The sequence below is a fragment of the Columba livia genome, chromosome Z (genome assembly GCF_036013475.1).
Source record: "Columba livia isolate bColLiv1 breed racing homer chromosome Z, bColLiv1.pat.W.v2, whole genome shotgun sequence".
NCBI classification, from domain to species: Eukaryota; Metazoa; Chordata; class Aves; order Columbiformes; family Columbidae; genus Columba; species Columba livia.
The window spans coordinates 28,380,518-28,406,279 of NC_088642.1; the positions used below are offsets into that span (position 1 = coordinate 28,380,518).

Here is a 25,762-nt window from a genome sequence, read left to right on the forward strand (position 1 = left end):
TATTTCCACAATACTCTTTTTGACAGTTGTAGTTAATGTTTGATTCTGTAACAATTTTCATAAAAAAAAATAAAATAAAATTTAAAAAATAAGGATCTTGAAGGCAAAACCTGAGCCTTTCCAGAAAAAGAGATTCTTCTTAAGACCTAACATGAAGCTTCATGAAAATATAAAGTTGTACTTTAATTAATCTGTCTTACCTTTGAAAGAATGACAGGTTCTACTGTTTTGACAGGTGCTTTATAAGGTGTGTCCAAAGGTGGAGAACTAGGACAAGAAGAATGGATCCTCACTTCCAACAGATCAGGACAGACCACAACCAATGCAAAGACAGGACAAGGAGAAACCTGCAGCTCATGGCAGGGAAAGAGGGAGGCATGACCTGAAATGGCAGTGTGGCTCAAAACTCATGCCAAATCCGGTGGCAACTGAGATCAAGCTGCACTGAGCTAGAAAGGAGGCAGTGGTAGGAAGGCATGGTAGCTGAACTGCAGAGAATGAACATTGTACGCAAGTCTTAAAAATAAAGAAGAAGAGAGACGAAAGAACAGGAAGGGAGAAAATGAGAGAATTTAAAAGGAAATTAACTTCAGGCACAGTCACCAGTGGCATGGATGGAGTAAGAGAGAGCAAATCTGGCAGTAAAGTACTTTTGCAATCCCAGTTTGAGCTTTCTTGGAGCCAAACTGTCTTTCTAGCGCAATCTCTGCATCACTTTCTGCCTGCCAGGAGAGCCCTCCCAGGCCCTTTTATGCTAGCCACATTTGGAATAATTGCGCTCCCCACTGCTCTAGCCCCAGCTATTTCCAGCTGTCCCTGCCACGCTCCCACATCCCTGCTATACAATGAATTAACTGTCAGCTGTGATTTGGGGGTGAGATGTAAGGACTAGCATATAGGTCTAGCAGATGTGTACTGGCAAGCTTAGTAGCTGGCTTTTCACGCTCCACATGTATATATTTCTATATGTATTTCTATATGTATATATTTCTACAAACGCATGCATACATACAGACATAAATATATATATGCATGTATGTATATAAAAGAAAGAAAAGAAAGAAACCAAAGCCATGAGAATTCTGGAAAGGGCAGCTGAGGTACATAAGCAAAGAATGAGTTGGCAGTATTCAGTGTTACATCTTTTGTGCATACATTAGCTAAATTAACTGGTTTGAACTGTGTTTCCCATTCCTACTTGTAAATGTTAATATATTAGTGTTTCTATGTGCCTAATGCTTTCTGTTGGCAGTGCTGTTTGTTCAGAAAGGGTGCTCCAAGGATAGTCAGCTCCTCCTGCTCCAGCAGGTTTTCTCCTTGTCCACTTTGTGCCCTGCCCAGTTGCTTTTGCTACAAATCCTCAGATGTTCTTCCTGGGTGGTTAGCAGTGGGCTTCAGATGACTTTACCCCTGTCTGCCCCCCATCTTAAGAGGGCTTTTGCAGAGGTTGTCCCTTGCCACTCCCTGAACAGCTCTCTTACTGTTTTTCCTTTGTTTGTCCTACTTTTCTTTTTATCCTTTCTTCCTTGAGAACCCAGAGATCCCTGAGGAAAGATCAGACACCTTTTGTGCTGCTCTGAAAGAGCCAGTTTAGATTTTCATTCACTTACTGCCTCAAGTCCTTATATATAATATATCAATAGGAGAAACCAAAGAAATACAGTCTCTTTGATGGAGTATATAAATAACCTTCGAGAAGCAACAGCAGGAAAGGAACATGAAACTCAGAAAGGAGTGGCCGATCTTGATTGCTGTGCCAATTTCATTTACCTTAACAAAAAATTTTGACCTGCGAAGTGAGAATTCACCCAATTCACATTTCTAATTTTATCTTTCTGTTTGCCTTGTCTCCAAATGTTGTGAATGTGCAGCAGAGATAAAAGTTCCATCCAAAAAATCATCCTCTACTGCTGCCAGTTTTTTGACACATAACACAAGTTGTATTGTGATATGAGTAAAGCTCATAATGTGAGGAAGTGGATCTAAAAAGATATTTGTATGTTTAGCATACAGGACAGAAATGCAGAGGCACAGACTCACTCAAGTGTGCTACAAAATAAGTTTGTGTTTTGCAGGCTGAATTCCTTCATGACAGGCTCGTTAAAAATTCTTGCTGCCAAATGCTGTTTGCTTTCACCTTCAAAACTGTCTGCATTACTAATGAACAACTCCACTTGGGAGTTATTTACATAAAGTGTTGTTCCTGTGAGTAGTGCAGTGCTAGGCGAAGGTGAGAAGGAGAGCACATGTTCAGTAAATTAATTCAAGGGTCTGATTTAAGGTACTGCTCAAAAACGTTGGTATAGTCTAAGCTGGTATGGCACATTCTGGATGGAGTCTAGCTTAGAGGACTTGACAGTAAGACAGGGGGATTTACTTCTGCTAAATTAACTCAGCTAACTGACTTTGCAAGCTTAAATACTTATTATTTTCAAGATTACTATCAGAACCTTGTTTTCTCTGTTTTGAGACTTTCCAGCCCAGTAAACTCATAACTTCGTGTGGAATACAGGTTATTTGTGAGTCATCTAGCTTGCTATTCCTAAGTGTTTCTACTTTAACAGATGTCTATTATGTTATATCTCTCCTCTTCTCTGGGAGTGTTGTTGTCAGCCGCTGGTGCATTCCCAATACACTACAGCCTTCAATGGAATGGCAGTTACACACTAATAATAGGAATCTGTAGGAAACTTCCTATAACATTATTGAAGGGCTGTTTCAAGGGAGAGCACAGAACAAAACCTGGTTCATGTGGTTACTGTAAAAATAACTAATATGTATTCACTTTAGGATTTAATGTACTGTCAAATTCAGAGCCTTAAGTTTAACTCAGATGAACAGTCAAGATAATCTAGATTTACACTTTCCATACCATTGATACATATATGTTAAAGGAGAGTTGGCCAAATACATATCAGGTTGCTATCTTCACACTGAACTAGAAACAGTTTGCACTCAGTCTATACCTCTACGATTCCTCTTTCACTGTCTATAGATATGCATGCCCTATTCAGGATCTTTACTGATGGAAAAGCTTTAGTGGTCCTTTTAGCTATCATATTTCTGGCAAAAAAGCAATAATGTTTTGTAATATGAAAGTATACATATAAGGATCTGGAGTACAAAAATGTTTGCAAATATCTAATTTCACTTATAATTGAAAAAAATAATTAAGGAAAAGAAAAACAAACCCACACATGAAAATCCATACCAGAGACATCAGAGTACACAAGGCCAAACTGTGCAAATCTCAGTCTTCCAAATACTCTGAACCATGGGCTGTTAGCCAGTGTGCTGTATGCAATGCTTAGAAACTGGATAATTTCTGAAGTTCTATGTCCACTAAACCTTATCTTTCTGTGATTCAATATCTAAAATCTGGTGTCTGTTTAAAAAAATGCCTAAGATAGGATCACCTAACCAGAAACTAGTTGAATTGTGGGAACTTCATTAAAATCAGAATTTATGAATGTGAATATAATATTTGAAAGTATTTCTTGCAGTTACTGAGACCCATTTTGTTTTGACTAAGATCTTTAAAATACCTCTTTTTTGTCTTCTGTCCATGGAACTTTTCATAAAGCAGTCCCTCGCTGTCATTCATTCCCTTCTTTTCCACTCTGCTTCTTTAATGAACAGGCACTTGGCCTTACCAAACATTGCCTACACGGATGAAAAGGCCCCCAAGATGGTCTCTATTTTCTGCCCACCAAAGATGGAAACTAAGTGCCTTGGTTAAAATGCCAGTCAACAACAAGTAGATTTTTTTTCTTCCTGAGGTTTATTTTATTTAGTTTGCTTAGAAATAAACATCAGTCAGTCCAAAATATAGATGTTATATTTCAGAATTTAAACCTAAAATGATGGCTGTCAGATTGACTCCAAGGTCTTGCAAAAAAAGACTAAGATAACATAGTAGCAGCTAGTAACCATACCTGAATTGAAAAAGCTTTTCTTCAAGTACAGGTACAAAAGAGTACCTGAGGATAAAATCATAGTGATTTACAGATATAAATATGATGAAATATGGAAAGTAGTTCTTTTCTGCTCAGCTCTTCCATAAAAATAAATGCTAATAAACAGAGAGAAAGGTCATTGTTGCATCATCTGCTTCAAATACATTAAATCATTGTAATAAATTGTAATATTTAATATTAATGTATTTGTTGTCTCTAATGTGCGGGCATTTATGAATATATTCTAGTCAGAATGCGAAGGAGATACTTATGAATGTGCACAGCACAGAATTTTGACAGCATTTATTACTAATGTTTGGGTTCATTTCTTACATGATTGTAAACATTCTACTGAATAATTTGTACATTAGACCAATTACAATTTTAGTCACTTCCTTAAAGCAAGTGAATAGAAAATAATACCAACAGGAATGTGATTATCAATGTTTGAAACCAATAAATTCCTCTTTGTTCGTGGTCATCCATCTATGTCACCCTCTAGAAAATCTTTTTTATCATGACATTAACGTAACGTTACCTACAGGCACATATTAGATGCCTGTATTGAAAACAAAACAAAACAAAACAAAATTCAAACAAAAGAAAACAAAAAAATAAACAAATACCTGGTTTCATTCCATACTGACACAAATCAAATGCCTAGGTCCAGAAGAACATCCCCTGTCCCAAAGTCAGTTGGTGTTTGGATCTTCATCTACAACTTAATTTCCCTTTCCGTAAAATTATTTAAGAACTTTTATCTGGATTTGTCTTCCTTTACACTCATTTTTCATTCTCTGTAATCAAGAGTGCTTAAAGCCCGCACTACCTACCTTTAACATTGCACAGAAAATAGTTACAGTTTTATTGCTAGGACTGTTTATTCTTATTTGCAGAGAGACTCCAATGGAAATCACCCACAGCAAAATAAGGTTTGCTTCAGTGGCAGTGGGCTACTGCTTGTCATATGACTGTATTTCCAACTATATATGTCTCTGACTGACAAACAAGTAGATAGACACTGACCAAACTAATTTGAAAATCATATCTCTTCTGTACAGAAAGGCTGTGTGCTTGCTATAGGACATATTTTCCTTCTGTCCCTCCCAGATTTTTTCTTCAATATCAAGTAAATGAAATCAGCAAAACTTGTGAGAATGAAACTTACTCCATAAAATGTATACAAATAAATGGTTTTAAGTAATGACAGGTAATATTTCTTCTGCTAATAAATAATTTTACTCAAGATTTCAATGATACTTTTTTTCTTACTGACAGACTACGACCTACTGGGAAAGAACTGACCTCTGACTTATCAGAATACACACAGGCTTAGCATAAGATTCTGCATACCTTAATATTCAGTAATAGCACCAGCAAATCTGGGAGTAGTTCTGTCAATGCAGCTATCCACCCTCCAGACCACAGTTGATATAGACTTAGCCACCTCAGAATATAAGCAGAAAAGGTTTAGGTCTGTCTGGCCTTTGCTGCAAAGATATAACCTAACCTCCTGTGAGACCTGTTAGAGTCTGGCTTCTGCATTAGCTTTCCATCTTGGAACACTGGAACTACATCAAGACAGTAGAGGCTGCAATCCAGAATGAAGAGAATCCATGTGTTTTACCTAAAACCTTGTTTGGTTTCAGTAACTGTCTTGGTTATGTTTCTTATTTTATAAGTGTTTTCTGATGTATGTGGAAGACGAATTATAAAGGAGTGTAGCCAGCAGGTTGAGGGAGGTGATTCTGTTCCTCTACTCCGCTCTGGTGAGACCCCACCTGGAGTCCTGTGTCCAGCTCTGGAACCCTCAGTACAGGAGAGACATGAACCTGAAGGAGATCATTGAGTGGAGGCCACGAAAGTGGTCAGAGGGCTGGAACACCTCACCTGTGAGGACAGGCTGAGAGAGCTGGGGCTGTTCAGCCTGGAGAAGAGAAGGCGCCAGGGAGACCTTATTGTGGCCTTTCAGCACTTAAAAAGAGCCTGTAAGAAAGATGAGGACAGACTTTTTAGCAGGGCCTGTTGCGATAGGACAAGTGGTAATGATTTCAAGCTGCAACAAGGGTGACTCAGACTAGACATGAAGAGGAAATATTTTATTATGAGGGTAGTGAAACACTGGCATAGGTTGCCCAGAGAGGTGGCAGATGCCCCATCCTGGATTAAATGAAGTTTGAAGGCCTTTTCCCACACAAACTATTCTATGATTCTAATATCTTTTTTTTTTTTTTTTTTTATTCTATTAGCTTACAAGATAAATGATATATGTGTAAAGAAGGCCCACTTAATCTATTTTTCTCTTGTTCACTGATAGCCCAGGAACCACTTCAGAAAACACGCCAAATTAAGCATTGTTTGTCACTGGTTATCCTCCTCTCTCTCTAGGAAGGCAAATTAAATAAATTTGTCCTTATTATATAAGTAAACTATTTATTACCCACTCACAAAATCTGAAGTAATTATATTAATTTTTAAAATTCATTAAAATTTAATACATGCAGATTATCTGTTAGACAGTTACTGGATTGCGCTGAAATGTTACATATGTCTCATATAAAATTTCAAATGTACATGGTTTAAAAATATTAAAAAGGTATGCTGGAACAGGAAATACTTAAGCATTTCCTGTATTTCAGTTATTCCTATTGTCTCACAATTGTAGTACAGACGAGGGTGGTTATGCTAGACATTGCATATATAGATACACATACATATATGTATACATATACATACATATATATTTATAGCAACAGGTAGTCCCTTCCCTGGGAATTTTTTAATGGAAATAGGTAAAAGGAGCAGTCAGAGAAAGGTTGACTTACAATTCTTACTTTCAAGGCATTTGAATGAGTGTGCTGGTTTGACTGAAAATGGGTTAATTTTCTTAATGCAGTTAAAAACCCTTTTGTTTTTTTTACATAGCTAGCACACTCATTATTTGGACTTAGTTTGAGAACAAAAGATAACACCCCAGCACAGAGTTAATGTTTTTAATTGCTCTGGCCTTACAGCCAAGGACATTCTGAGTGCTCTGCCCTCAGGTGTGAGGCAGCAAGGAAGGGGGGAAGGGATGGGGCAGAGCTTGACTTACATCCAGGCTGATCAATGAGAGTATTCCGTCCCATTAGCATCATGCTTCTTATTTAAGGAGTCGGGAACTTCTTCTTTCAGTCTTTCTTTTTCTCTGGGGTGTTCTTGCTCTGGCTCTGGGGTGCTTTCCTTAGAGCCACGGGAGTTTGATCTGGGACATTTAGTTTGGCCTTCTGCCATTTTGCAGAGGCCTCTGAGCCTTCCTGCCTTTTTCCTCTTTCTTTTCTCTTAGGGATCAGCTGTTGGGACTGAGTTGCTCCCTGGGACTGGCTGCTCTGTATGGCCAGAATTTGTTGAGGAATTACTTGAGTATCTTTTATTTATATTTTATACATATATTACTAGTAGTGTGTTAGTATTTTGTTATTGTATTAAACCGTGTTTATCTCAGCCCAAGTTTCTCCCTTCCCTTTTGATTCTCTCCCCTGTTGTGGTGGGGCGGGGGGTGAGTGAGCGGCTATTGTGGTTGTATTGCTAGCTCAGGTTAAACCATGACAACAAGATACAGAGAATGAGGGAGAAAACTGTTTTGAGGTAATGGACTGATAGCAAACTTTTTTTTTTTTTTTTTTTTTTTTGGTCAGATATCATCCTTATTTTAAATGCACTGCACCCCAGCTTTTAATTTGCAAGGCAGATTATATTGGTCCTGAAGCTGACATGTGCACCAATGGCTTAAAATCTCAAGAACAGAACAACTAGACATTTCCTCTTTGATCAGGATATTTCCAGACTTCATGATCATCCTGATCTTACAATGAAGATGCTAAGGATGCTATTTTGTCCCAGCATTTTGTCCAGGATGTGAGACTTTACCTGTCCCCTCTGTTGAACTGGGAAGGTACAAGGCAGGAGCAGGAGACAAGGTTCTTACCCAAGTCTTAAGCTGAATGACGTGAACCTGTGAATGAGTCAATATATATGACCTGACAGAGGGCCAGGCTATTCTGCTTCTCTCCACTTGCATCTGATGACAGAATGGATGTGTCCCTCTTATTATGATCCAATGCAGAATACTCCTTTTCCTGTTATTCTCAGTGTTCTCCTTCTTAATTAGTTTTATGAGTAGGATTGCAGAGTTATACAATAACTGCCATCAGAGTTTCCTTTCTATTGAAAAAAAAAAAATTATTAATTTATTTGTAGCATAAAAATTTTGTTTGTTGTTATTTCAGGACACAGCAGGTCAGGAGAGATACAGAACTATTACCACTGCTTACTACCGGGGTGCAATGGGCTTCATTTTAATGTATGACATCACAAATGAAGAATCTTTCAATGCTGTGCAGGACTGGTGAGTAAAACCTGGAATTTTTATTAAATAGGACAGAGAATATTTGATATCAATCACCTACTGTGACAGTGTAAATTATTTTTGAAATCTTATTTCCAAATAGAGTATACAAGTATTCATATGTCTGAGTATATACAGTGAGGCTTTTTTCTGGAAAGACAAATTAATACTTTAAAATGTGTTCCGTATAATTAATTGTAACCATTGTGTTTTCTGTGATTTCAGCTGATGTATGTTATTCATACTACTAAAACCAGCTACGTGCCAGTGTGGAAAGTAACTGCTAAGATACCAGGAAGTGTTTCCATATTTCACAGAAAAAAAATGAGATACCATGTGTCAGGGTTGTCTTTTAATTTAATTTTTCGTCATGTTACTTTTAACCACAGACGGTTACACATTATGCTGTCAGTCTTGTACCTCATGTAAAAACGATGAGCAAACTTCATCCAAATAGCAGAATGTAAAATCACTAGTAGTTATATTACCTTGTATTATGTGAATGTCAAGGTGTCTCTGTAAAAGTGTGTCATTTTGATCAGATACAGGTCCGTCAGCATCCAAACAACCTAAGGCTTTTTTTAAGCTGACCGAAAGGAAAGTAAAGTTAATATCAGTGATCTGTTCCTTCACAAGTTATTTTAATATCTGAGCTCCTCCTGGCAGTGCTCTGAGTGACAGGAATAGCATTTGTCCTGTGTGTTCCATGTGTTCTCTTGTATGCCATTGCCGTGAGAGAACTGTGTTTAAGAAAGGATTTTGTTCAGAGTTTTTGTGATTTGTTCAGTATGTTTCTCTGGCTTTTTGAAACTTGTTTAAAGATATGCACTACTATGTACTTCTTTCAAGACAGGCAAGTTCAGAAACACATTTCACACTTAAAGTAAGAGGCAGTGATGCTGTGATGCCTGTTTCTAACAAGAATTGTTACTCAGCCTCAGACTCTTCAAGAAAAATAAAACTTTTCCACCCTCTTCTATTAATTATTGTGACAGAAAGTGTCACTGAAGCCATGGAACACCTTCCCTCTCTACACTTGCAGTTTTTCTTGGTCTATATATACTGAGCCTGGTCATTAACCATTCTGAAAATAAGAACTGAGAATCTTAGCTCAATTCTGCTCTACAACTGGGATCCCAGGTTGCTTAACATTTCCCATGTAAGTATTAGGCATGCGGTCATTCGCACTCTTCCAGGGAAAAGGGGCACCTCCAGTGTGTCCCACCTTCTCCTCTTCATCAGTTATCTGTACAATTGCACACCAAATTGCTCTTATGACCATCTATTTCCATTTACTAGAGAAGTGATAAGCTGACATGATGAGTATATACCAGACAACCAGCTTTTGAACAGCTGAATGTATCTGAGAGGAGTTTTGCTTGATACTCCCAGAGGAAGACATATTTGCTCACTGTGACTTATTACACCAAAGGAATGTTCTGCCCATTTTGTATAATACAGGCTGGAGGCATCGTGCTGAGTGCTTGCTGTTACGCATTTGTGAGTGCTGTTCTGTTTAACAGCATGAGACAGAATCTCCTGCCTAGCAGGAGGTAGCTGAAAGGTTTTTTTGTAGATGCTGCTGTGAAAGTTAGAAAAAGAGGGAATAAATGAGTACATCTAGCCTAACAGCTGAACCTGCAGCTGTGGCTGCCAGCACCTCTGAGTCCTGGGCCTGCCAGCTGAAGCACCTTCTTGCTTTGCTTCTGCTATCCTTTTGTTCATGGGCTATTTCTGTTCAAGCACTGGGTTAACCAGGTGATAATGGTTGTCTGGGACTAGCTGTAATCTTCAAGTCTCATTGCCCCATCTCTGGGCAAACCAGATGGCATACCATGTATTATCTAGCTTCCTCTGACACAAAGGTTTCTTTATAGCAAGTGTAAATTTGAACACTTATTATTGATTTTGCCAGCTGATTGTTTTCCAGCATTCTGGATCTCCTATGACTGGTGCTCTTTGTCTCCTGGTGAAAAGTAACTAGGCTTCATACTAATTTTAAAAAGTCCCTATAAAATGAAGCAAGAAAATATTTAAGAGCTATGGAGTTCTTAAATGTAGTGAAATATTATTTTTCCATCATTTTTATCTAGAAGCTGTACACACAGTTAGCAGCTACTACAGAAATCAGGTGGACAAGAAGAATTGCATTATTATATCACGAGATCTTCTTCTGACCAGTCATCTGCATGATGAAAGGGATGACAGAGAGGCAGAGTGCCACACTTGTCAGGATGAGACATAGATTTTCTCGTTATTTTTATTTCTAATTTTGTAAGCCCACTTGCTGCCCTGCTTCCTCTGTTTTATTCCTCTCATCTCACAGCTGATAATCGATTTTGATTAGCCCATTCTCCAATGTTGATAGCAATTACAAAACTACAGCTTGCTTCTGAATGCGAGAGAAGTTAAAGAAAACTCTCAGTTACCAATGCTGAAGAAAAGTAGCCATGACTATGCACGTGTGTCTGCGCATTCGTGAAATGCGGGTGGAGGGAGTGGGAGCTTTTAAGCCTCTGTGGGGCTTAAAATGCTTTTCTCTGTGACAAATGTGGCTCTGAAGGCAGTGGTGTCATTTCATACACTTGCACAACGGGCCAAATCCAAGCTCAAATCACATCAGCTTCAGGGCTTGATCAGGAAACTTCACTGCAGTCAGGACAATGGCCCTACAGGTACCTTTTAGATTTGGATAAAGGAGTTTGGTTTAACTTGTGAATTGGGATGTTTCTTTAAAAGCAGTTAGTTCAGATTGGTTGTGCTTACATTGAAAGGCATTCTTCTCAGTCTGAAGTTGGGCTGACATTTTTCCTTTATAACAGATGGATAGTTGTACTTCTGGATGCCATGCCGAGGTCCGCATGAGTCTATTCAGCTGTGAGGAATTCTATATCTGACTATTAACATTTTACACTTAAAAAAATCGTTATCTGTAATTTTATCTGACCTATTAGCACCAATATTCAACAGTATAGCAGCCAAGCATTTGTGCACCTCTCTGTGGGACTGAGAAAGGGTTTTGTCTAAAAGCTTAGCTAAATGACTTGAAGCTCCAATAGATTTCAACAATGCTGCAGAGACTTCAGAAAATATTCATACCTTCCCTTCTCTAGTTGAAATTTAAAAAGACATTAAAGACTGTGAATGATGGTAACATCAAGTTACATTTGTAACCTAAATAAAGATTTTTTTTTGTTGCGATTCAAAAACTTTTGGTATGAGAAATCTGGAATTGGTACTTCTGGCAATTCTGCTGTATGTATACCCAGTGATTTATTGCCTTCAGTCTCATCCAGAGGATGATGCTAAGAATACACTGTCACTGCTCACATCCTATAGTTGTTTTGTCACTTTAGAATTGCTGCCTTCTAGGGTATATTCAACTAACCTGTGTTCTCTGAATAGCTGTGTTCCTCATATGCTTTGACATGCACTACAACAGGGGCTGTTTAAGTGAGACTAGCTTGGCAGACAGTTCAGACTTACCTATAAAATTGACAGGTCCTTCATAATTTTTTACCATTTGAGTGTTTTTTATGCCATCTATGGACTTTATCATCAGTTAGTATAAATGTTTAGAAACTTTGATAATATAATTGAAGAGTATTTATCTTCAATTTCAGGTCTGTTTCCTCTGAAAAATATGCCAATGGTACTATTCACAGCACTGAAAAGTATAGATACAGTATAGTATTTATAGATACAGACTTTCAGAAGTTCACAGGGACCAATGGTTTCTGTTTTTATTTAGGGAGAGTGGATGTCTGAAAATCTGGCTACTAGCTGAAACAGTAAATTGATCGTGCTTTGTCTCAGCAGATTAGGTTAATTTCAAATCAAAGCCAGCAGAATGAAATACTGATTGTATGCCCTTCATCTGTGCCCATAACATGTGGGAGATGGTTACTGGGAATTTGGTCTGGACAAAGGCAATAGAACTGAAGCAGTAGACATCAGGTAAAAACAGAGCAGATAATTGAGCTGTGCAATATAAGTTCAGCTGTTACCAGAAGTGAGATGGGCATGTGTTTCCTACAACATTCATGGCTAGAATTAAATTCTTCAAGGTATCGTTTGAGATTATGTTAAATAAGAACCTTAAAGAGTGCCTATGCTACTATCGATTCAATTTAACATTCAGAATTAAGTCTTTAAAAATATCAGCATTCATTGCAACATGGCATTTGTCAGCTGGATTTACTGGGCATGGCAGTACTAGTTGTCATTCTGGACAACATTATGGAAAAAGCTGCTCAATTTCTTCAAACTTTAATCTTTTTCTTTCCTTCTAGCACCTCAAGTGAACTGTAAGTTAGTAGCTACAGTTACAGTACACTAGAAATTGCTTTTTTGTGTGTTCTGTCACATCTCTCTTGTAACAAGAGACATGATGGCATTTTTAAAATTTTTGTTAAGGGAAAAAATAAAATTGGTAAATACATTAGCATGTTAATGGGCAAATGTAAGAAGTCCTCAAAGCAAATTAAGGCCATCAGGTTAACGTCAGCACTGCTAAAGGGTATAATGTTTTGAATGATACCTTCTTTCTGCTTCCACCTCTAAACTTTCAGTCTTATGTTCATGCTCAGCATATGCTTGATCTACAGATAGGCTATTTTTCTTTTTACCCCCCAATGTTGAATACGGTTCTATCATTTAAGAAAAATCCATTGATTGCTGTATATGAGGGAGCAAATCTGGAAAGCGCTTCTAGGCCAATTTAGCCTCCATCCCGCTTTGCCGAAAGAGATGACCTGACCTGCAGCACAATTTGTGCGGTTCTGCTGCACAGAGTGCAGACGCAAGCCATGTGTGCCATTCCCTGCGCATCCTCAGAGCTCTGTTCCCTGGGGCTCTGTCCCAACATGACCTGCACCGGGTCCACTGGCAATCTGCACACAAACTGTCTGCCGTGCAGCTGAAAGCAACTGCCACACAGCAATGCAGCTTAGAGCTGGCTGGAAAAATATTCTGAGTGTGCCAATATTAAAGGTATTAACTTGGGCACAGATTTAAGCAGATTCCTTTTTTGCCATAGTTTAAGTTTTCAGCCAAGCAGGTGCACGAAATTGTACATTGGTGGATAGTTTCATGGGGTTTTTTCCTATTTGAAACAAAAGAATGAAATGCTAATACTGCATAAATTATATCCTGTGAAAAGAAGACAGTGAAATTTAAGGATTAATATTTCAAAATAATCACAGCTTGGTATATTTTTTTCCATTGTATCTAAGTCTTTCTTGTGACAATGGGTGAACATAAGGGAAAAGAGGACTGGCATTCTTTATAGACTTAAATATGGGAAACAAAAAACATTTTAAAGTTTGAAATAATGTTAGTGGTTGTAATTACAGGAAATTTACAGTTTTCCCTTTTAGTGTACACTATTGGAAATCAACTTTTTAATGCACAAAATGACACTAAGATTCTTTTCACTTTTTATGCCTGTAAGAAGAAATAAGGCCAGTTGTCAGTTGCAAACTACCTTATCTTTCTAAAAAAATTTTATTCCTCACTCAAAATAGTATCAAGACATTTATCAAAAAGTTATTTTTGGTGGAATGTTTTAAAATATTTAAGCAAAACTCTGTATTCCAGGTCAGTTTGCTTAGCCATTTTTCACCCATTGTCTTCCACAACGTTTCTCCCAGCATATCAAAAAAATAATATCCCCACATTTCAACTGCAAGGACAGGGCATATACTTAGAGATCTGAACATCAGCATATTCTGCAAATAAATCTTCCTTTAAAAAAAAAAATCTATGGTGATAGGAAAATGTTGTAAATAGAGAGTTTTATATTTTTAATTACAACTTCCTGTAATTTTCAGCAGATCACTCATGACAGACCAACAAAAAAAAAAATCTTTGGATCTTCAATGTCATCCAAACTATTTTTTGTTTCTTGAAGTTCTGGAAAGTAATGTATTACCCTCTCTTATCACTGACATTGCCGAATACATGGCTTTAGGGTTTTTTTAAAGGCTCTTCATGATAAAATATCTGATGTTAGGCTTAAACAGCACAGTAGCCTGAACAACATTACCTTGATGAAGATATTTTCTTATCTTTTTCTTTTTACTAAACGTTGATTTTAAATAGGCATATTACAAATGAAAATTTATGCAAATCCTTATCCTAGTGTTTTTGTCTTGAAAATAGTAAACCTTTGATTTAAAAGTTCAAATCTCATCATAAAGTGTTTTCAGTAGGTTTACTGTCAAAAAAATTATTCACCCATTGTAGCAGCTAATCAGGAAATACAGCTAAGTTTACATAACATTTTTCATTCTTTCCTATTTTTATGTTCTTAAAGCATAGAAAGAAACATACTTGTGGAACTTAAATTATCCATATGGGGTTCTTGGTCATTTTGGCCTTTACTCACACTTGCTCCTTTCATTAATTTTTGCTTCTGCAGAAGGTCCTACAGTCCCCTTGAACCTCCTTCACTATAAATGTGCCATTTTCTTAGATACTAGGCGGCCACCCAATATCAGGGTGCTAATTCAACTGTCCTCAGCTGCATCAAACCATATTAACTTTGCCTACGTAACCTAGTAAGAAAAAGGAATAAATACTGCCTGGACGGAATTATCTCAGGGTGCCTTTCTTTCCCCTCAAATCTGAGCAGCACAGTCCAGTCATGAAGACGTTGATAGTAACTACTCACCCAAATCATGCTGGGTCACTGGTGTCTGAGTGGAGCTACGCAGTGGAGCTAATCTCAGTAATATGCTTCAAGAATTCACCACTGGGAGTCTCATTTGACTTCCAGTGAACCTAAGTGGCCTTGTGAATGGCTTAAATAAGTGCCTCTTTTCTTCTCTTTTCTCTTCTCTCTTCTCTTCTCTTCTCTTCTCTTTTCTTTTCTCTTCTCTCTTCTCTCCTCTTCTCTTCTCTTTTCTATCATCTCACATGGTAGTTGGTCAGCACAGCTGTTGAAAATAACTAGACATGACTTATTGCAGCATCACAGACTGCAGCCTCTCTGTTAACACCAGCTGCAGACTAGTAACTACATCATGAGTATGGCTGCACCCCTTTTAGAGCCCCTACCGCTACAGATAAGGGTCGGCTACAGTTCTGGGGATTAATTTCTTCTCGTTAGAGCTGGGCAGTAGTAAGGAAGGTGGCATCACTCCTTTCCTAAGCCAGTTTTACTCACTCATAAAAATGTCTTGTGGCAGTACTGTCTGATATGAACTCACCAAAATCCCTTATTTGATGAAACCTGTCAAATCATTCCTAGCTACTATCTAAATCTGGCAAGAAGAGAGCTCTGGCTTAACTATCCTCACTCTTCAGTTCTAATTCCCAGGACCATACGTGGCAGAATTATCCTCTAGATGGTGAATTTCTGCCTCTTGCTCTTTACGATCACACAACAAGAAACAGAACATGCCTGTTTTGTAATCTTCTATCTCTCAGCTGGCTAGCCAACTGAACACCAATAATTAATGGTAATAGTGCAGATGTGACAGTGTGAACATAAACATACATTGTGGGACTAGAAGTTTCACAGTGGAGTTTCGTTGCATGGCTGATGAGGCAATATAAATATTCAGCTATTTAGAGAACTGTTAAATGAAGGGGGTGTCTTCTGTTCTCTACCAGATCCCGCTCTTCAGAAGTGATCACTGAGGGCTATGCTGAAGTAGATGAAAACAAACAGGATGATCAGATTAACCTCTAAACATTGCCATGCTGAACTGTTATCCATTAATTAGACTATACTGAGATACTCTTAATGAGATTTTCAGTTTTGTCTGGTTTTGCATGGTCTGTAAGATAACACCGCTATTTTTCAAAAAGTTAAAGTGGAAAATGCCTTTGAGAGGCCAGTAATGAGATGCTGGAGTTTATCAGGAAGATAAACAAACTTAATCATGGTAATATAAGCATATACTAAAGAAGGTACATGAAAGACTGATTCCAATATTGTCTAGTCTGTCTCTTTATTTCATAGAGCCAGTAGCAAAAGAAACAAAACCTGGCATGTGATCATCAACTCACAATATTTAATTCTCTGGGTAAGAAGGTCATAAAATCCTGTGGCAACCATAGTTTTTATTGGCTGAACCATAAATAATGTGCTCTTTTTATCTCCCTGTAACTGTGCATGTTGACAAAGTTACACTATCAGTCAGAATTCCCAAATGAAATCTCTGCTGCCAGCCAACAACATGTGAGTCTTATCAGTGACTCAGTAATGTCTCAAAACAGTTCCCACTCTCAGCTCAAGCTGCAGAAGATTTACTTTTCTTCATGCTCTAATACTGTATATCTGTTATAGATATATATATATCTGTTATATCTGTTATTCTTAAATTCAGAGGAATATTATGGCCCCTGCACCAAACTCAAGCCTTGAGATTTGCTGAAGGAGCTCTTCCTTTGGGGGATTTCGGTTTTGCAGTTGTCTTCTGTGGATTGGGATATGTCAGTAGCACTAAAGGCTGCAGCTTCATTCATGCAGCCTGGAGGTTATTTGTTCAAAAAGCCAACAAAACCTAGACTGTGCGTGTCTGGAGCAAAGCAGTGTACAGCCTTTGGGCCATCTGAAGAGGTCTAACTGAACTCCCTCTCCCTCATTAGCTTCCTCACCTCTGTTCCCCTTGGGTCTCCTGCAACCTCCTCTGCTTTTGATTTCTCCTCTCCTCTGCATCTTATTTCAACATGGCTTGTTTGGATTGTCAAGCATTCTCAGTTTTAAAAAGATGATAGATATGTGAGATACAGACTGTGCGTGGGTGAGTACAACAAGTTTTACTGGAATTCAGCCCTCTGATAAAGTAGGAAAAGTGCCATCAGTGTTCTAATATTAAAATGCAAACTGCAAAGTGACATCCAATGTAACCCGATAATAGTGCTTATCGTCAAAGCACGACTTAATGCTATTTAGGTCTGGCCTAAAAATGAAGCAACCTTTCGAGTGTCTTTCATCAGAATATTGGAAAGCCTTGCCACTAAACTAAGACATTCATAGTGTATGTTTAATAATGAGTGTTTCCAATTAAAAAAAAAAAAGTCTATTTTTTTCAGTCACATTTGTTGTTTGAGCCACTGCCAAATCCACGTAGAGAACAAAAAGGCATGAAAAATATAACTTTTGGAAATTTCAGTTTCAAGTCATAAACAGAGACTTAAAACTATTATGGTAGTAGATTCCAGCTGGCTGCCAAAACTGATTGCATGGTACTTAAAGAACTGCATATTTCAGCTTCTTAGGAAGTTCAGGACACAGATGTTTTCCAAACAGACTATATCTGGTACAAATCCAGCACATCTGTAAAAGCATTAAAACCTATCTCTATCTGATTCTTACGAAAAATCCAAAGTTATAGCATCGAGAAGGAGTTTGCATCAGAAATCTATTTTTATTCAGTGCAGGTGTGACAGGTATCTCCTCCTTCCAACCCCTGGTAATACAGTTAGCATAACTAATGCCATTATATAAGGCAAACCGCCATCCTCTGTGACCAAGCTGGTCTTGTATTTGTTCCCTTTCCCCTCTTTGTGAGGCCCTGTAGATCCTGTGAACCAAGTAGACAAACCAAACAGGTTTCTTCTTCCCCTTCCTACCAGCCTCAAGGTGCCTGGGTGCCAGGCTGATTACTCCCTTCCTTATGAGCCTTGAAGGTCCCGGGCACCTGGCCAACCTGGTGGTGGCAATGATCCTGTCACAGAGCAGACAAGTGTAACAGCACACAGAGCATTTTCCTTAAAATCAAACAGTTACCAATCTTAAGTGGGGAACCCGGACCAGAACTCTGCTGGACAGTGGGACCCATGACCCCACGTGGCCAGGGATGCCTCCATCACCATCTGCGTCCTCTGAGGACTGAGTGAGTGTCTCGTCATCTTTCATATGATTTTTGATTTTAGATTACAGCTGTTATGCTCATATAGCAAACCATGTTTTAAGATGTGACCCAATCTGCAGAGGCTCTAAGTGATTAGAAGTCATACATTAAATTCTGTATTATGCTTCTTTTAGATTGTACTACACTGATTCTGCTCGTAGAAATCCTGTGCCATTCTAATCGTAAATTCTGTGCTATACTAAATGTAAAATTCTGTTAAGGAAATAAAGCTTTAATTGTAACTACTGTTTAGTGCCATCATCGTTCTGCCAGGTATCCCTAAAAAGAACCTGTCTATCCCTTAGTGTCAGGTTAAAGACAAACATTTCTGAATTTCTAGGTTTATGAATGTACAATTATTATAAAATAAGGAAAAAAATAATAGAAAATATCTTGTTAATCCAAATCAGAGGTTCTACTTCTATACAGTACTCACTCATGTTTCCCACAATACAAAAGGAATAAGGGCCCTTCTCCTTCTGAGGAATAAGTAGGACAGAAAAGCCTGTCTTCTATTTGGGCCAAGATTTTGTGTGTTTCTTAAACAGGCTTTAGCAGAAGCTGTACTTCAACAGCATCTGGTTTCTCTAGACACCGTGCGACACCTGTGCAGAACCAGCAGTGAAAACAGTGAACCTTCGACCTCACAAGGTGCTTATAAAACTCCTCAGGGGGACCAGAGGAGGGACTGCCTTTCTGCTTCAATCCTTCTCTGTGCTGTCCACCACCTCAGTGGCTGAACACGTTGCCATTGCCTTTGCTGTATAATGCAGTGCTGCACAGAAAGATGCAGGCTAGCTGAAATGCCCCAGTGAGATTCTGGGAAAACAGTGTTTCCAATACTGAAGCTAATTTGCTCCACACAGACTTGGGTATCTCTGTGCTGTGCTTGGTTCGTGCAGTATAGACCTTATGTCCAAATTGTTCCTGCAAAGTCATTGCAGTTCTCCCTGTGACAAAACCCTGCATACATAGCCTCAGCAATTTAAGTATGCTCATTGCCTGATCCATGGGATCAGGCAGTGACAGCTCAGTGATCAGGTGTAACAAGTATTTAATCTATACATTAGTGCTTCAGCAGGAGATTGTGAGCTGTGGTTTCAGTGGAGCTGCGGACAGGGAATTAGAAGGCACTGGGTCTTGGCATAACTCCTGGAAACTCCAAGCAAAGTGTGGAGAAGCAGATGATACATACCAGGTCAGCTCTAATTCTGCCAGGCACAATAGGGATCTCACTCCATCCTTTCATCTTTCTTGCTACCACTGTGATTTTAAAAAAATGCAATTAAACTTTGATTCACACATGAAATCACAGGAAGAGTTGTAGCTGCCCAGTATTCACAACAGGGAAGGCTTTCATAAGCTCTCCACCCCCCTCTACTTGTAGCAAACATGCTCTGCCATGAATTCACATCATAAGAGGAACATACTCCAAGGGGAAGAATAAATCAATGTATTTTATCTTGAATTGCCTCCTGTCACTTGCACTGTAAATCTCTATTTACAGTGCTTTGTTCACAGCGAGTGAAAAGAAGGTGCGATATCAATTAAAACACACGAACTGATAGGGAACTACTCCCCTGGAAAACCGTAATACTGTCAAAACTGATTTTGGGCCCAGTTTGACAGAGGCAAATATGCATGATATCCCCAGTTTTTCCATATTTACATTTTAAACTGTGTATTTCAGATGTACACTAAACATCAAATCTAGAATCTGTCATGTGAGTCGGTTGTTTTTCCTGTTGTTCCTGGAGGGCAAAACTGTAGGCAACCCATACTAACTGAACACATGAAATACACACTCAGCTATATGTATATGTTAGCAGAGGCAAAGTGTACTAAAGGAAGCAAAAATAAAGAATAAATTCTGTTTCAAAACAATTCTGAAGAAAGAACAGGACTGTAGCAGTTTCTGCAGCAAGTCAGTAAGAGGAACCTGTATATTACAGCTCCCTTGCTGCAAACAAGGACATAATAGCACTGAATATTACAGCCACTGGGAGAAAAGAACAAAATATGAACCAGGCAGAAAGGATGGGAACGAAAACCTTCCTTTGATGTAATATTCAATATTAGTCCTTTCAGTCTTGGTTACTGGGAGAGAGTCAGCAAACACATCATCAAGACTCAGTGACAAGTCACCCATAAGAAACCTGCATCTTCAATTAAAATAAAAAAAAAAAAAAAGGAGAGTGACATAAATTAAAATTATGTGTGTGTAAGCTGTGGGAAAGTTGAGAGAAATAATAAGTATCATTTTTGTATTACATTTTTAGATGCATAAATTGTAATTAGCCAACTTAACCTCTCTCCTTATTTAGTACAGCCTTTATAATCTATGTTTTTTCTGAGCTTTTAAACCACACATGTTCAACACTTTACATAGGTAAAGTTGTATTTCTAAGCAGATTTAAAGACATTTCCTTCATGGATTAAGGAAAATTGATATTGGTAGTTTATCTAAAATACAGATACTTATTCATTTTTTCTAATCTTCATGGAGTTTTTTAACCTATGTGTGTGAGTAGCTTACAGAAAATATAAGAAGTAACCAAGAATGAACAGGAAATATTGCCTCTAGCTGAAAATTCATACAATATCTGTTAGGAGAGATTTATATTCTGAAAATCGTGGCTGTTTAAAATGAATTTTCAGTCTCCATGGAGACTCTTCACCGAGTTAGTTACTGCAGTCAAAGCTTAGATATATATACAAAAGCATGGGTATGATGGCTAGAGGGGAAGTCTGGGTTTATCTGAGGTTGTCAAAGGTCTTTTCGTACTGTCTACCACGGTAAAACGGTCTTCTGAATCCACTATGTTACTAACAAACAAAAAATAATATTTTCCTCACATTTAAGTTAAGGTTTTCAATCTGAAGAGTTAGTTAGGTGTCTTCATTTTTGCTACTCCCTACCCAGCGCTCCCCCTCCCCACCCCCAAAGATAACTTCCAGGGTTCATATTTTCAAGATATTTGGCATATGTTATGAGCTTTTTTATAAGACTATGTAAACTGCAACCCTTGAGCTAAAGCTTAATTTGTTTTAATTCCAGTTCTATTCTTAAATGCTTCTCTCTTTCCCGATAAGGTCACACAAGGAAAATCTAGTGAGAGCTTACAAGAGGTGTCCTTCCAGCTTAATATGAAATGTCCCAGGAGGCAGAAGGCAACTGCAGATGGGGTGATGATACTGCAGTTCTCTTATAGAGACCAAAACTGCTGTGCCATACAGTAAAGTAGTGTGGACAGAGAGAGTGAATGATCTGAGACCCTTTCTCCCTTTTGGAGAGGATAACAAAACCCCGACTGGACAGAAAGGAGGTTTTTAAAGAAGGGATCTGAAAATAGAGATAGGTCCTCCAAGTCAGCCAAGGAGAAGCAAAAGTAGTTGTCAAGAGTAGTAGTTATTTTGGAAAGTAGATGTGTTTCTAATAGCAAAGGAGTGAAAGGTGATCAGACATCCTTCAGAGCTTTTGTCAAGTCAGCTTCTGCAGTAGGTGAAGGGCAGCCGCTCTTGCTGAGGAGCACAGCCCTTGCAGCAGGACGGGGGTCACGGGGCTGCAGGAGGTATCACAGGTTCTGCAGGAGCCAGAAAATGTCACTAATCTGAGGTAGCCGAGTGAGGGCTGGGGAATGAAACAGCATGAATCATCCCCCACAACCTGAGCACCCATCTTCAGACTGTGACTGAGATGAAGCAGGACGGCTCACACTTCACAGTCACTGGGGAACTGCTGCTGGGTGGTTGTCTTTATTTGACATTTCTGTTATTGATCTTTATTTAATTCCTACATCCTCTCATGCTGATTTCTCTTTTTAATCTCCACTGCAGCTCTTTAACAATTTCTCACCACTCTGTGGCTATTTCTACACTCTCTAGCCTGTTGACATCTTCATTTTTGTAGGTGTTCTTAATTTTTCTCCTGAGTCCAGAACACCAGCATCTTCTAGAGACTTCTCTTTAAAAAAATAGGGTTTATCCTCTCTTCACTTAGCTGGCAGAAGTCTTCATGGGAAGGGAAAAAGGAGGAAGGGAAAGGCTTTTTCTAGGAAGAAGAAAAATGCTGCAGACCGAGAATGCTGCACTGCACGAAATAGAAAGAGGCTTGTAAAATATGCTTTAACAAGTCTTGGGGAATGGTTCTTTTTTCACTTAGGGTCTGTGAGAACCCACTTGTGGAAACAAACATAGTGCTGGAAAGTCTCTGAAACATCCCTCTTGCATTTCAGTTTAATTTTATGTAATGAACTGCTGCAGTTCACTGTTCTGACAGCAAAGGTTGTCTTGAGAACAGTGCAGCAAAAGACCAAACAAGAATGTTTCAATATTGATCTGGTATATTCATAGCACAAAGCTGAAGCTGATAATGACAGTGCTTTCTCCACAAAATAATTTCCTGAGCACTAAGGGCCAGAGTACACTTTGGAAGCACACACAACTTAAAACATAGGAGAACTGTGCTGTCCGAGAAGTTCTGAGGTGTCTTGGAAAAGCAGAATTATCCCTACTTTTATGGGCAGCACCACGCTATGAGAACATAGTCAGCTCTTCTCCCTAAGCATGGCTGTCAATCCATGCTGCTTTCTGAAGGAAGAATTTCCAGTACTAGAGTTCATCCCATGAATGACAGAAAGATGATGAAAATAAAGGTTTACAATAGATTAGTGGATTGCTAGTTCGATTAAGGCAGTTCATATTTCCACGAGGTGTGCCAAGTGAGGACAGCTGGACACTGTCTCCGTACAGAGGATGTGCTAAAGTTTGCTTTTATGGCTTCCAGAGTGAAACTGCCTCATACGCAGCCAGTTTATTCCCCAGCCATCGACAGACCTTTCTAGCATCTGTCTGTGCCGAACCAGTCAGACAGAACCAGGGGAGCATTTTGGAGTGTAAAATTGCACTGAACGTGCATGTTGGATTAAAATGTTATTGCAGAATCCCACAGATTGTATGGGTCCTTGTCACAGCTTTACTACATGCAGGTAGTTTTTGCCTTTGTAAAGGCAAAGGTATTCTGGTGTGCAGCAATCTCACCAAAATACAGTATAGAAAAAACAGTTTCTAGATTTCATTTTGTTTAATGAAGATGCTGGAGGAAATTAATAAAAATTAAGATTTATAGGCTCTAAAACCTGTCAAGGCAAATTTTCATGTAGGCTCATTCTTATGTACTATAATACTTGAATCATTAGCTGTCTTATTCCATGATGTATGTACACATGCAATTTGTTTCCTTATTTCCTATGCTTATTCACCCTGTTAATACTTTATTCTTGTAGTGGAGTCAACACTGATCTCTCCTAGACTTGGACTGACTTGGACTAAAGATCCTGATTTCAATTTTGAAAAAAATTATATTCTCCTAGTAGTAAAAGTCACAAGGAGGTGAAAGGCATAATAAAGTAACTATTCTGATATTTCAATGTATTTAAGTTGTCTGTGTTAGGAATCACTGATATGACCATTAATTAAAAACTCTAGGAAATGAAAAAAAAAATAAACCAAAAAACACCTCAATATGCCTGAGAATCCAAAGTGGGGGAAAAGCTCATAAACACAGAAGTTTGGATTCACTTTTAAGCATTATGAAGTCAAACAGTCAATGCAGATTTCATTACTTACATTTTCACTGTATTGCTTTTTGGAGTTTTTTGTTTATGCTGAAGGCATTGTCACACTTTCCTAGGTATACTTAATTGAAAACTGTTGATTCATTACATCGGTTTCTCTCCTTTTTTAGTTTTTTTTTCTTTTGTACAGCCATAGCCAATTTCATACACATAAGAACCTGCTACAGAGAGAGCTGAAGTCCTCCATACTGTTAAAAATCAGATTTTGAATCTCCTGCTTTCTTACATTCAGTTCTAGCTAAGGCCATCAAGGATAAAACCAGCAAATCCTTCCTGATTCAGTGCCTAAGAAATATGAATACCTAAAGTATTGCTTATTTAATACTCAGCAGTTAATTAGAATTTTTACATTTATTTTGATTACCGTTTCCTGACATTCATATTTTTTTTACATTTAATTCTGCATTCCCTAAAACAAAAAAATGAGGAAAAGAAGGGAGTGGAAGGGGAGAATTTCTGTAAAGAATGTGTACATAGCTTACTGTGGAGTACATGAGTTCCTTCTGAGCCTTAGTAATGAAGTCTGTAGGGAATGTCTCAGTTTTGTTGGGGATTTTGATGGGGGGGGAAGAAGCAAAATCCATGAAGAAAATGAGATAGAATCTTTTCTGTTACATTAGGTGACTTATTATTACATTGTGGTTTTATGCTTCTTCTCTGCGCACATAAAGGTGTAAATTAGGATATTTGGGGGATGCACATTATTTCCTTGCACTTTGGCTCTTGATGAGATGACTATATAATAAAGAAAAAAAATGCAAGCACAAAATAGAAGTCCCAAATTAAATGGCTACAAGAAAGGGGGGATTAAGAGTCTCAATAGTGAGAACCATGCTTAAGAAGGATAGGAAAAAATTGTAAAAATCATTTCACTTTTTTGAAGAAAGAGAATTGAGAAATAAAGTGTTTCTGATGGGCTTTAATCAGCATTGGCTGTACTTACTCCAGCCATTTTTCATTTTGGTACACTCCCCACGTCCTTGCTGATGACTGACGAGCAGTGCACATTTTGTGCTAGCTCACCATGACACAAAAGGCCAGTCCTGCTCAGCCTCTAGGCCAGGAGCAATTTAAAGCCAGAGCAAGATGTTGTATTTAGGAGCCTCAGGAATTTGTCTGCTCAGACAGGGCACATGCCAGGGCTGGCTAAGCTTCCTGGACCACCGGCATCCTTGACGTCACCAGCAGATCTTTAGACCTTCATGGGATGGGGTTCAAGAATATTAGCCTGGAAAGTTTTAAACAATTTCCAGACAAGTTCTAAGACCAAATGTCACGTTCCCAGTAAAAATATGTCAAAATGTATGCCTCCTAACATATGCAAACTGTGCAGATGATAAATGAAACTGAAATACACTGGAGTTGGTCTTGTTTCTTACTCCAGACATTTATTGCTTTGCTCAGTGCAAATTCATTGCAGCAAGTAATTAATAATACCCATTTATTTTAACACAGTACTATGAAATCATATATATGTTATTTAGTGAGAAGGTGACAAATACCGTATAAACAAGAAAGATAACAAACACCAGGGTCTTTTGAGCAAAGCACATCCAAGGTTTGGTGTCTTACTCACATTAAAGAAGACAGAGACACTGGGTTTTAAAGTATCTAAAAAAACTTCAGTTAATCTGTTGCTTCTCATGATGATTAAAAGGACATTTCCACTGTATTCCTTAAGCAAGTTAAGATTTAAAGTAGGTTGTTTGTACATCACCATTAATATTGTGTAATTATTTTGGCTATACCTCACACAAATTACACCTCCAGAGTGCTCTATTTTCATTTTCAAGTATGTATGACTGTTAAAGAAGTACTTGGAAGATCTATCCACCTTTTTTGAATATTCAACATTGAAGAAACAGTTTGGTTTCAGCTCTTCAGCATAAGCAACTGTGCTGTTGATGAGCAGCCTGT

General features: G+C 38.3%; 1 protein-coding gene across 1 annotated transcript in view; it reads left to right on the plus strand.

The window, feature by feature from the left end:
* RAB3C (RAB3C, member RAS oncogene family) overlaps positions 1-25,762 on the plus strand; it is a 128,098-nt gene that overhangs the window by 61,154 nt on the left and 41,182 nt on the right. Inside the window, exon 3 of the mRNA XM_065045249.1 lies at positions 8,225-8,343. Within this exon, the coding sequence (XP_064901321.1) occupies positions 8,225-8,343 (119 nt within the window). The remainder of the gene's footprint in view (positions 1-8,224; positions 8,344-25,762) is intronic.